General features: G+C 38.4%; 1 protein-coding gene across 1 annotated transcript in view; it reads right to left on the bottom strand.

Moving 5' to 3' along the window:
- pcxa (pyruvate carboxylase a) overlaps positions 1–14,249 on the bottom strand; it is a 153,659-nt gene that overhangs the window by 51,873 nt on the left and 87,537 nt on the right. Inside the window, exon 9 of the mRNA XM_016228863.1 lies at positions 6,520–6,702. Coding sequence (XP_016084349.1) covers positions 6,520–6,702 — 183 coding nt within the window. The remainder of the gene's footprint in view (positions 1–6,519; positions 6,703–14,249) is intronic.

Below are 14,249 nucleotides of genomic sequence, written 5' to 3'. Positions count from 1 at the left end.
GTTAATAATACACCCACAACAATAGGTGGCGCCAAATATGCATAAAGCGAGTGTGCCATGAAATATGTAATGTAATGCGTGTTGTAAAGATCGCGAGTAAAAACAAAAGAAAAAGAAAACCTTACAGCTGCATGAGTCGTGACTGTCACGTTAGCCTGATGGGACTAAACTCCCTTTGTAATTTTAAAACATAACCAGCTTCCATAATATTGCAAATTTATATTTAGGCTAATAATATCCAAAAAAGCTAAGGAATCATATGATCATGATGTTAAAATAAAAATTTCACCTTTCAGAGTAGACATTGATAAGCATTGATAAGCGTATTTGCAGCGCGTTTCTCTATTTGATTGTGTTGAGCGTATTTGCAGCACGTTTCTTCTACTTGGTTGTGTTGTGTGTATTTGCAGCACGTTTCTGTATTTGGTTGTGCTGAGCGTATTTGCAGCACGTTTCTTCTACTTGGTTGTGTTGTGTGTATTTGCAGCATGCTTCTGTATTTGATTGTGTTGAGCGTATTTGCAGCACGTTTCTTCTACTTGGTTGTGTTGTGTGTATTTGCAGCACGTTTCTGTATTTGGTTGTGCTGAGCGTATTTGCAGCACGTTTCTTCTACTTGGTTGTGTTGTGTGTATTTGCAGCATGCTTCTGTATTTGATTGTGTTGAGCGTATTTGCAGCACGTTTCTTCTACTTGGTTGTGTTGTGTGTATTTGCAGCACGCTTCTGTATTTGATTGTGCTGAGCGTATTTGCAGCACGTTTCTTCTACTTGGTTGTGTTGTGTGTATTTGCAGCACGTTTCTGTATTTGGTTGTGCTGCGAATATTGGCAGCACATTTCTGTATTTGGTCACATTGTGAGTATTTGCAGGACATGTGTTGTCAAACCGATGAAGATGTTTTCTTAATTTGCTGGTGTTTTTCTATTTGCATGTGTCTTTTTTTTTCATTTGCAGCACATAGAGCTCTCTAGGCCACCGTAGTTGAGGCTAACCAGTCCAAAAACATAACATTTAAACATTTTGTCAACAACAAACAGATCAGTACATAATGAGGTGCTGCAGAACAGCCTCAAGAATATCAAATATTAGGGGAACAATTTGGCTGTGTCTAATTATTGTCTAGTGTTTACAGCCCTGCGCAACCACACCCACAGTGACATTGCAAAATTCCAGCTCTAAATAACTGGTAAATAAAAGGTTTTGGATTCAAATTCAAAACACGCCTATCTAAAAGTTTCTAGGTGCGGTTGGTTAAGGTTTTTTCCCCCGCAACTGGTTTTGGTGATATATTTCTGATGTGCAACTCTATAACAAAGTGATAAATAATGAGAGTACTTGTTTTTTCATGTATCATCTGAAACTGATCCTAACAAAAACTAGTCAAGCAGACTGCTGTTGCTATGGTAACCTCCTCAGGCGAACACGTCTTGTCTAATTCTAATTAACGTGTAATCTAACTTCAGAATCATTGTTTGAAACTGCTGTATGTTGTTGAAACATACTTAAATATACACTCGTAAGATTCATCGAACATCTTGTATTCCTTTGGGCCTTAATTGTGAGGGTCAGACATCTAAAAACACCCCATACTTCACACCTTTAACCTGCCAGTGCACTAGTAACTCGCCGTGGATAAACAGAATACCCTAAATGACCAATTAGTAATTAGTAGTTGTCTTCCATTACTACTTCTGATGTCCACAAGTCCTGATCCAGATCTCTGGCAAACAACACACCCAATGAGCCAGATAGATACTGGTTTCTCCATTCTACCTCTGCAAATGGATGGCATAACCACAGTCCATTATTTGAAGAGTTAATTAAATCTTGTGGAGGCAGTACTAGATAAATTGGCTATCTGAAGATGCCTAATAAAAACAAGGGAGTTCCGAAGCCCCAAAGGAGAAGAGCGGCCTCCCTCCTGCCGAGCACAGGGTCGGGAACAAGTGAGCAATGGAGAAAGCGATAAAAAGAGAGATAGAAAAATAGTTAAGCAATCGTGCGAAAAAACTATGGTGTGTATACTATTCTATAACTATAATGCGGCGAAGACGAGAGAGCGAGATTAATCAAATGTGGAAGGAAGACGGCGCCTGTAAATTAAGGCAGCAGGAGAGGTTTGAACTTCGCACATATCCTGGAGCGCACTTCATCAGTCTTCATTAAAAACAGGCAGGCCGCGGCACAGCTCAAGCTCCGGCCATGACGCCTAGCAGCTTGAAGTGATTCTCTGAATTCTTCCGAGGCCAGGTTCTCTAGTCACGCTTGGGAATGCGGCCCACAGCGTAATCGAGTACTTTCCTGATTGTAGAGAGTGCAAGGTGCGGAGAGGCGGAAAGAGAAATATTGGGGTGGAATGACAGAGTCGGTGCAAGGTAATTTTCTGAGATGTTCTGTCACAAACTTTACTCTGGCTGAGGGGGAATTTAAATGAGAGAAAGACGAGCGAATGGACAGCAGATCTTTCCCGGCGAGGAAAAAAAATCATCTTGAAAGGTATTTAAAGTCATGTTGGAGCAATTTTTAAGATTTGTGCACAGGGCAAGATGGGAGGGAGATTACGCTGAGAGAGAATGTGCTAGGAGGAACAGTGAAGTGGTCGAAAAAAATGATGCGGAGCTTTAAAAGCTTCCCTGATGGCCGACTCTTCAAAGCTTAGCTGCACCAGGATACATCGGTCTCTCCTCACACCACACACACAAAACCTATTGAGCTGCCTACATGAAAGCAAACCTCATAATTAAGTCTGTTTACATGCACTTTAAAAGTTTAATTTCAGTCAGACTAAAACAAACAAAAGTCCTTAGAAATGGCAATGTCAGGTACACTGTCAGAAAAAAACGTGCATAAATTGTACCTTTAGGGATACAACAGCTGGTTACTGGGGCAACTTTGTATTTTATATACCCCCATACGGTGTGTTTTAGTACCTTAGAACAGTAATATGTACCTTTATGTTACTACTATGAATCTTTAAAGAGCTCTTGTACCCCTAAAGGTACCATTTTTGCACATTATTTTGAGAGTGCAAATGCTTTAGTTTGTTTTTTGTGAAGTCGGACTAAAGGCTCGATCACACCAAGAATGATAATCATAAAGATAACGATAACAATAACTATATTAGTGCTCACACCAGCACACAATAATGTTCTGTTTATTTTTATTATCTTCTTTAAATGTCCAAGCTCTTTAAAGTCAGATGGAATCGGTCAATATTCTCTTTCACACAGCAATCCCGGTTAATTACCGTAAAATTGCCAGAATGACTTGATCGGTAAATACACAAAAATGTTGTTCACACAGGCAACGGCATTCTGGCTTTTTACCAGTAAAGAGACCATTCACACATCAACACCAAATACCGGTAAATTCTGTAATGTCAGTCATCGGAAATGATCTTTCCGATCTGAAATGATCTTTCTGCTGCGCCGTTGTCTTCATTCGCCCACATGAGCTGAAGCACTTTAAATTTCAACATCTGTCCAATTTGACTACATTTTTGAAGTCTGAGTGACATACTGGCATAAGGGGATGATCAAACAGAACACATTTTTGCTCTTATAACCACGAGATGCGCATAATAGTATTCAGTTGTAGAGCCGCAGCACTGATGAATAGAAAAGAAGGCAGGGTCTTAAGCGTGACACGTTGAAAAAGCTGCGAGACATAGTGCAACTGTGTCCATCTAGGGCAGTGATCCTCAAATCTGGCTCGTGGGATCCACTTTCCTGCAGATTTTAGCTCTACCCTAATCAAACACACCTGAGTTTGCTAATCAATGTCTTCAGGATTATTAGAAAATCACAGGTAGGTTTGTTTGATTATAGGGTTGGAGCTAAACTCTGCAGGAAAGTGGATCTCGCGAGCCAGATTTGAGGATCACTGATCTAGGGCATATTTACATAGAAAAACTACTAAAAAGCAGCAGAGCTCACTGTAAATAGCTCAGAGTAATCATGCCATCTCCATAAGAATTTTATGATTGGCCCAAATCAGACTTATTTGTCAGCGTATTCTGACGTTGTATGTGCTCATACTGGTAATCTCATTCTGCGTTCATACATAGCAGATTACTGGAAATTTACTGGTAATGTTACAACTTCTCATACTGGTAAATTGCAAGAAGGATCACCCAGTATTTTTGAAAAGATCCTGTTCACGCATAATCTCTTAATGGTAATTTACCGTTCATTTACCAGTAAAGACTGTGTGTAAAAGGGGCTAATGTTTTATCATTCAATAGCGTGTTGACTTTCCTATTTTCAAAGAATTAGAATGATTATTAACACTTTATAGTTATCATTAAAGTTATCGCCCTTGACCTTAATGTGACTGTAGTTCGGCTTTGTCCAACATGTAACTCTGCATGCTAGACAAAAGCGCTCCGAAGGGGAAACTTGACTAGCCAAGCAACAGGTTTATCAAACTTGCTGCTAAGCTAACAACATAATGCTCTAATAATCATTAATAATCAAATTAAAACATTTTTTTTTTTTAATTTTATTTCGGAGTGTGTCACAATGTATTCTGGGATTTCCTTCCTGCAAAAAAACCCACGCAATTCTGCATTAAGACTTTGGATGTTTTATGATGCAGCATAATTAATTCAGTCTGCATTTTGGAACATTCTTCATGTCACGTGCCTTTGATACCTTAAAGGATTAGTTGACCCAAAAATCTAAATTCTGTCATCGCTGACTCACCCTCATGTTGTTCCAAACCCATAAATATCTGCTCTTTCTCTTCACCTTTTTTATTTCACTCAGTCTCCCATAGCTGAACTTTGATTAATAGATTCTTTTCATTTTCGTCTGTCAGTGCAGAAAGCAAACATTTGGTCCACTGATATTTATATGTATGTTTTATGAATCATTTTATTAGAAAATTAGAAATGAATTTGCTAAAGACTACCAGGAAAGCAATGTAACTAAAGTTTATTAAATTCACTCACAATATGTGCACATTCATTATTAATCTTACGCCTAATATGCTGTAAACGGCTCTGTTAGTGTTTCTTGTCTCGTCACATTGACAATTACGAATTACATGAATCACATAAATTATATATTTTCAATTCAAATTAGATAATGTTTATTATTTTGAATCCCTAATTAATTCTGCCAGTCATTTACCATTTCTATTGTAAAACAGCTGACAAATATTAAGTCATATTTCACACATTATAACCGTCAACTGAAGAGTCGGTCTGTAAATCATGCTTAGCCCACCTACTTTAATTTGATTGGACATCTTCAAACATTTTGACGTTGATGTTAATGAGAAAGCCAATGATCTTGGTGTTACGCAATAGCCCTGCAGCACTAAATTACAGAACGAATTTCCACAACTTATTATATACACCTCAGAAAAAATACAGAGGTACCTTAATGCCATGCATGGTAAAAGTTGACCATTTTAATTTTGGGTGAACCATTTCTTTAAAAACTGAGCTGTCTATAAAGGGAAGGATTTACAGTCTACATCCTTGTTTCATCCCAAATAAAATGCAGCATTCTGAATACTCTTCGATTAAAGCAAGCAAAACAAAGACTTCTCTTAATAGTCTCCAAAACTAATTTCTGAAGATGCTTACAGGAAAAGCTCCTTCCCTAATGGTTTATGTAAACACATTTATGTTATTCAGGCTGATTAAGTGCAAACACTCCATGACAACTTCTCTCATCTGCACCCCTCCCTTCCTCCAAAAGCGGCACATCAGAAAATGGTGAGGTCTGCACCCTTTATCCGAGAGTGCCATTAGTGCCATTACTTAAACTCTGATCACATTATGCTGATAAATACATATTATACGTGCATGTTACCATTTACGTTCTAACCTGACTCATCCAGTGTGTTCAGGCTTATGTGTGGGAGATTTAAAAAAAGGGAAAGAAAACTCAAGATCTTCAAAATGGCAATGTTTTAGCTGCAGCTCACTCAAGATCTGATCAGAGCCTCAGATGGCAACTAGCATGACGGGTGACAAGACCGTGAAGTGTCTGCTGCTCAGATGTGTTTCAAAAGAACAACACATTTAACAGGGGGAAAGGGAATCCATAGGTTCCATCACAAAAATAAACCACTTCCCGTCTGATCGCTTACTCGGTCTCAGTTTGTCACGTCAGGCTTCCCGTGCTCCTGTCATGCTTGCTTTCTCAAAGGAAGTTATCATTTTTGACATAGTGCGCTCTGACCAGGAGGGTAGCTGGCCTTATATTAAGGCGAGGACTACTGAGCATACTGAATATTAATTAGATGCTGCCAACATGATTAATATTCATGAGCAAAGCTGCATTTTATCTAAAGGAATTGACAGAATGCATAATATTTGCTCTAAAAATAAAAATCTACATATTTGACCAGCACACTATAATAACGCCACACACAATTTCAGTTTATTTTTGAAACCACAGCAGCTTTAAAGGAGCAACTGAAGCAATTTCCAAAGGTCTCCACTGATCACACTCATGCTGCCCCTGATCGTTTATGCAAGCACTGTTGTCGAGAAAAGGCTTACCTTGACCCCCCGGACGCGGAACTCCGCTAAAGCTCGGCTCATTTTGGCAGAGGCCGCCGGCAGATCCTTTCCACTGGCGATGACTTTCACCAGGAGTGAATCGTAATGAGGGGAGATGACAGCACCCTGGAAAGCAGATGCGCTGTCCAGCCTGATACCCATGCCCTCTCCACTGCGAAAGACCTGCCCAAGAGAAAAGAAAAGGATGGTCAGAATACAGATTCAGATTAATCTTCATGTACGTGCTGGAGGGACTGCACTTGAAAGAGTCAGGATGTAATACTACAGACAACATTTTAAATGGTATACAGCAAACACCCTTTTTATATTTGACACTTCGCCTTGACTTTTAGCACCTTTACGTTTTATTTTTACACATTATTTTCATACTTTAGGAAAAGTAATTTAGGATAACTAAAAACAGTCTACAGGTAAATTACACCAGATGCAACCGACACATCATGATTTACTAAATTAGTCACACCCATTATAATCAATACAGTTGTCAACACTGGAAGAATTAGTTGTTTTGAGAGTTTTTTCACAGCCAATCCAGCTACTTAATTTTTCCCTGCACCTCTAAAATAATGATTGTTCTTACATTATATAAAAAAAATTATATATAAAATATTACATAATAATAACAACAACTTTGGCTATGAATTTATGTATTTGAATAAATTGTTACAGAAAACCCAGCTCAAGATTTTCTGCTCTTGTTTCTAACATTATACAGTTGCAGCAATTGTTTTAGACTCAATCTACTTTATTTTCCCCTGTGCATATGAAATAATAATAAATAAAACATTACAAAATGTATAAATAAATAAATGTATTAATTAATTGCAAAATATTACTACTTAATAATTATAATATTTTTTGCATTGAATGTAATGTTATGCACTTAATGAGTCATGATCATTACATAAAAGCCAGCTGGTCTTCTAATTTACATAATCTTTTTTTAACCAATTTCACATTTTCTCTAAAATATCTTTATATAAGACATGCAATTCAGCTGAAAATAAAATTGGATACTATTTTATTTTCATTTGACTGTTGCTAATATATCGCCTCAAACGAACAGCTGTTTGGTTCATGTTAGTGAACATTCTAAGAAGTATTTTTGAGGCAAATTCCGCGAAATGCATTTAAATATGGTGAAATATGTTCAGTGGCGCTCAAGAGTTCTAAACTGTTCTCAGAAAACATCTAATTTCCATAAATAAACACAGAAGGGACAGGGGATTTTGCATGAGTGGCACTGATGGGCGTAGTTACTCAAAGGTGAACAGGTAAAATTGGCTGTTGAAATGCTTTGCACATGATCTCAAAATATGCCGTGCGCATTGAAGGGTTTGAATGGCGTTTTTAAAGGTGTAACTGAGCGATTGAACAAAACAGCTCTTCAGGGTGAGGCACAGGAGGCGGCCCTCAGCCGCTTACCTAAGCAGGAGGTTAAAAAAAATAAAATAAAAAAAATGCAACATTTTTAAAATGTAACATTTCACAGAGAGCTGCCCCTTGAACTGTACAAACATTCATCCTGCAAAAATAGAGCAACCGTCGACACAAGTACCTCAGGGGAGTGTGAAGGCAATAAGAACAAATTGAGGGGGAAAAAACACTGACACACACAAACATGCACACAAAAACACTCACACTGCAGCCAACTGGCAGCAGTCATTTACTGGTGCAATTGTGCTCCGTCTCAGCCTCTGGCATCCACATTACAATCATCAGCACAGAAAAATTGATGTGCACAGCAGAGACACGGGCATGAGCAGAGGTATTGTAAGGGTGGGGTGTTACAGAGGAATTTAATGAGAAGTGCGGAAAAAAAACAGAAACAGAAGAAGAAGCCGAGGTCTTGCCTTTATTACGGTTGCTCTTCGGGAAATGGCACGATTGCGCCGCCACTTATGACATAAGACATGCTAATGAACAGTAAATCCACCGGAGATTAATACAAGCATCGCCATGCCAATTCAAAAGTGTAATTTGATATCACTCAAATTGAGTGGAAATTTGATTTGACGCTGTTAATGGCTTCTGCCACCCAGTGAGACGACCGTCACAGAGATACGACAGCATTTCTCTGTCATTTACAGCCTGAATGCAATAAGTGAATGAAGGCAAATAACTGTTTTTATTATTGAAAAGTCAACTTGACACCAAAATGGATGCTGCTTGCTTTCTTAAAAATGCACTCAGTAATTCAAAAGAAAAAAAAAAGTTTTGCAGCTGAAGAAATTAAATGGGGAAAAATCCCACTTTTCTCATTGGATATTGTGACATACCACAAACTGGGATTCATGCTGACTTTTCAGAAACTAGCGTTCATTTTAATTAGTCCAAAAAAAATTTGCAGAAACATGAGAAAATATCATCATATCATTATCCGACAAGCTCCACGCTGATCTATCCGTTCTCCGCTTTGCTTAGAAAAATGAGACTGGGCAGCCATAACAGCGATCCAAAGCTGTGTACTTGGCTTTTCATCGTCAGATAGATGCTTCAGGACAGGATTTCTGTTGAAGCGCCACTGATCTGGGTCACAGCAAGACTTCTGGAGGACGTGTGTCTCACAAAGAGATCTGAAAAGGAAGGAAGGCAAGCAAGCCAAAGCTCTGCATGGGTCAGTCTTATTCTTTCTCTTGTTCTCCTCATCTATCATTCTGTTTTTTTCGTGCCGGTTGTAATTGGGAGCGGGGCTGAAATGGATGCTGAAACTGATGCTTGTCTTCTTTACCAGCAGGGGCTTGAGTCAAATGAGAGCTTTAAATACAATTACAAACCTCTACCTGCCATGCTGAGAGAAGACAGAAAACAGAGCTGTGTTCTGATTCACAGGGCACGCAGCATTCACACTGAGCAGGGCTTGTGTAGACAATTGGAACAAAAGGTGTTTATTTGGAACATTATTAAACTGGAAACACTTAGGGATTGTTTAAAGTGCCCCTATTATGCCATTTTTAAGGTTGCTAATATTGTTTTATGAGTCTACAAGGTCAAAACACACGTTAGTTTTCTAAAAAAATAGATTTAATTTTACCTCATTTCTAAATGATTCGTAAACAACTCGTGTGAAGCAGTTCAAAGAATCAGTCTCTTTAAACCCCTCCTTTCTGTGAGCCCTCACTGCTGTGATTGGTCAGATGGCTCAGTCCTTTGTGATTGGTCCAGAGCCGTAGAGAGATTGGCTCTGGATTAGTCTACTACGTACAGCGCGTGTCGGAAGCGAAACGCCCATTGCCATGATGGAATGACAGCCCTGGAGACTTGTCAATACATAGAAAAGATGGTATCGATTGTTATGCCGTGCGCATTGAAGGGTTTGAATGGCGTTTTTAAAGGTGCAACTGAGCGATTGAACAAAACAGCTCTTCAGGGTGAGGCACAGGAGGCGGCCCTCAGCCGCTTACCTAAGCAGGAGGTTAAAAAAAATAAAACATTTTTAAAATGTAACATTTCACAGAGAGCTGCCCCTTGAACTGTACAAACATTCATCCTGCAAAAATAGAGCAACCGTCGACACAAGTACCTCAGGGGAGTGTGAAGGCAATAAGAACAAATTGAGGGGGAAAAAACACTGACACACACAAACATGCACACAAAAACACTCACACTGCAGCCAACTGGCAGCAGTCATTTACTGGTGCAATTGTGCTCCGTCTCAGCCTCTGGCATCCACATTACAATCATCAGCACAGAAAAATTGATGTGCACAGCAGAGACACGGGCATGAGCAGAGGTATTGTAAGGGTGGGGTGTTACAGAGGAATTTAATGAGAAGTGCGGAAAAAAAACAGAAACAGAAGAAGAAGCCGAGGTCTTGCCTTTATTACGGTTGCTCTTCGGGAAATGGCACGATTGCGCCGCCACTTATGACATAAGACATGCTAATGAACAGTAAATCCACCGGAGATTAATACAAGCATCGCCATGCCAATTCAAAAGTGTAATTTGATATCACTCAAATTGAGTGGAAATTTGATTTGACGCTGTTAATGGCTTCTGCCACCCAGTGAGACGACCGTCACAGAGATACGACAGCATTTCTCTGTCATTTACAGCCTGAATGCAATAAGTGAATGAAGGCAAATAACTGTTTTTATTATTGAAAAGTCAACTTGACACCAAAATGGATGCTGCTTGCTTTCTTAAAAATGCACTCAGTAATTCAAAAGAAAAAAAAAAGTTTTGCAGCTGAAGAAATGAAATGGGGAAAAATCCCACTTTTCTCATTGGATATTGTGACATACCACAAACTGGGATTCATGCTGACTTTTCAGAAACTAGCGTTCATTTTAATTAGTCCAAAAAAAATTTGCAGAAACATGAGAAAATATCATCATATCATTATCCGACAAGCTCCACGCTGATCTATCCGTTCTCCGCTTTGCTTAGAAAAATGAGACTGGGCAGCCATAACAGCGATCCAAAGCTGTGTACTTGGCTTTTCATCGTCAGATAGATGCTTCAGGACAGGATTTCTGTTGAAGCGCCACTGATCTGGGTCACAGCAAGACTTCTGGAGGACGTGTGTCTCACAAAGAGATCTGAAAAGGAAGGAAGGCAAGCAAGCCAAAGCTCTGCATGGGTCAGTCTTATTCTTTCTCTTGTTCTCCTCATCTATCATTCTGTTTTTTTCGTGCCGGTTGTAATTGGGAGCGGGGCTGAAATGGATGCTGAAACTGATGCTTGTCTTCTTTACCAGCAGGGGCTTGAGTCAAATGAGAGCTTTAAATACAATTACAAACCTCTACCTGCCATGCTGAGAGAAGACAGAAAACAGAGCTGTGTTCTGATTCACAGGGCACGCAGCATTCACACTGAGCAGGGCTTGTGTAGACAATTGGAACAAAAGGTGTTTATTTGGAACATTATTAAACTGGAAACACTTAGGGATTGTTTAAAGTGCCCCTATTATGCCATTTTTAAGGTTGCTAATATTGTTTTATGAGTCTACAAGGTCAAAACACACGTTAGTTTTCTAAAAAAATAGATTTAATTTTACCTCATTTCTAAATGATTCGTAAACAACTCGTGTGAAGCAGTTCAAAGAATCAGTCTCTTTAAACCCCTCCTTTCTGTGAGCCCTCACTGCTGTGATTGGTCAGATGGCTCAGTCCTTTGTGATTGGTCCAGAGCCGTAGAGAGATTGGCTCTGGATTAGTCTACTACGTACAGCGCGTGTCGGAAGCGAAACGCCCATTGCCATGATGGAATGACAGCCCTGGAGACTTGTCAATACATAGAAAAGATGGTATCGATTGTACCTTACCAATTCGAGCCAGAGTCTGATGATGAAACGGTTGAACAGGCTTATCGACAAGAGACAGATTCGCAAGCACGACTGGAGCAGGACGTTTCTCAGTGGTAAGTGTCAAGTGTTAACAAGTTTGTGGTAATTATAAGATAATAATAATTTACTCTCACAGCGTAGGATACAGCGTCTTCTCGACATGATGTTAACCACACGGAAATTGTACTGTTTGTGGGCGGGCAAGTTGGCGACGTAGAACGTGGGCAGACATTATGCATATGTGTTACTTCGTGACGTAGAGCCGTAACAGAATAAGATTTGAATTCCTGACGACTCGTTTAGGCGATTGCGAGCCGACTTTTTTTTTTTATATAGACAATAACTTTATTTATCATGCACTGTCGGCTTCACAACTTTGCAGATAGTTTATGTTCACCTACAGCTACATGACACACTGCATGAAAGGTAACATTCGAAAAGGCATATAAGGGGCACTTTAAATAAACAGAAATAGCCAAACTTTCATTTATATAAATGTATACAATGCATCCATTTCTAAGTTTGTTTACGCTTTGATTTGAACAAAAACAGCGTATCTGTGTGGCACAGCTGACACAGAACAGCATACGTTGTTTATGTTCAGTGGATATTCTCCAAAATGGCGCTACGGTGACACGGAGGAGACGAATTGTTGAATAAAGTCGTTATTTTTGTTTTCTTTGCATACAAAAAGTATTCTCGTGGCTTCATAAAATTCAGATTGAACCACTGATGGCAGATGGACTATTTTGATGATGTCTTTCATACTTTTCTGGGCCTTGACAGTGTAATTTACTTGGCAGTCAATGGGACAGTCACAAGCCTCCCGATTTTCATACAAAATATCTTAAATTGTGTTCCGAAGACGAACAAAGCTTTTATGGGTTTGGAACGACATGGGGGTAAGTGATTAATGACAAAATTTTCATTTTGGGGTGGAGTAACCCTTTAAATTTAGGTATTGGTTAGGATTAGGGATGTAGAATATGGTCATGCAGAATATGTGCTTTATAATTACTAATTAACAGCTGATATGCTATTAATAGGCATGCTAATAAGCAACTAGTTAACAGTAAAAATGGGTCCCTATGCTAAAGTGTTACCAATATTTCTAATAAATGCTGTTCTTTTAAACATTCTATTCATCAAAGAATCACAAAATGGATCACAGAACGGATTACTGATCCACAAAAATATTAAGCAACACAACTGTTTTCACTATTGATAATAATAAATGTTTCTTGAGCATCAAATCAGCATCTTAAAATGATTTCTGAAGGATCATGTGACACTGAAGTTTGGATTAATGGCTGCTGAAAATTCAGCTTTGCCATCACAGGAATAAATGATATATAATATAATACATTAAAACAGAAAACAACTACTATTTTATTTCACACTATAACTGTTTTTATTTCAAAAACAAATGTAAAACATTTTACCGACCCCAAACATTTTGAATTGTGGTATAATTATTAATAGAACATTTAATTTCATATGATTCTTCATACCAAAAGTTGTAGTGCTATATGATTTTTGCTATATTTAATATTTAAAAAAAGATGTGATTTGGTTAATTTTTAATGTTTATGCATCTTAACGCCAATATGTTCATTTGTTCAATTTGACATTTACAACATTAAAGGCACATGAAACTTTACTGTAACACCTTTCCAAAAGCAAAAATAAATAAATAAATAATAATAATAAAAACTACAATATTTTTATTAATTTGCTTACTTATGTCTAGGGACGGGTAACGAAACCCGGTATTTAATCGGTCCCAGGGCTAAATTATGAAAGACCGGAGTATCGATAAACTCAGACGTTAACGGTTCTGCTATCGGTACGCAATATGTTCATTTGTTCAATTTGACATTTACAACATTAAAGGCACATGAAACTTTACTGTAACACCTTTCCAAAAGCAAAAATAAATAAATAATAATAATAAAAACTACAATATTTTTATTAATTTGCTTACTTATGTCTAGGGACGGGTAACGAAACCCGGTATTTAATCGGTCCCGGGGCTAAATTATGAAAGACCGGAGTATCGATAAACTCAGACGTTAACGGTTCTGCTATCGGTACTGGAGAAATTAATAAAACACACATACATTTATTAGATCGCGCCCACGCGGAGGAGCTTCAGCACGCGCAACAAGAAAGCCCCGTTTAATTATGATAGAAGAGAGAACTAAACATTCAAACATCTGCTTACACTTTAGGCCTGTGGCTGTTTTATTAAGCTAATTTTATTTTTTTATTTCGATTTTGGCTTCTAAGGATTATACAAAAGAAGACATGAGGTAAAGCTATTAAAAACTAGCTGCGTTTCGTATTCTTTCTTCTTCACTTCTTTCCCTTCACAGCGGTGCACATTCGTTCCTCCCTAAAACCCAAACTTAACGTCAGAATC

Source organism: Sinocyclocheilus grahami, unplaced genomic scaffold, assembly GCF_001515645.1.
Source record: "Sinocyclocheilus grahami isolate Dianchi unplaced genomic scaffold, SAMN03320097.WGS_v1.1 scaffold344.1, whole genome shotgun sequence".
Taxonomy (NCBI): Eukaryota; Metazoa; Chordata; class Actinopteri; order Cypriniformes; family Cyprinidae; genus Sinocyclocheilus; species Sinocyclocheilus grahami.
The sequence above is the reverse complement of the archived record's forward strand: the minus strand, read 5'-3'. Positions and strand labels throughout refer to the sequence as shown.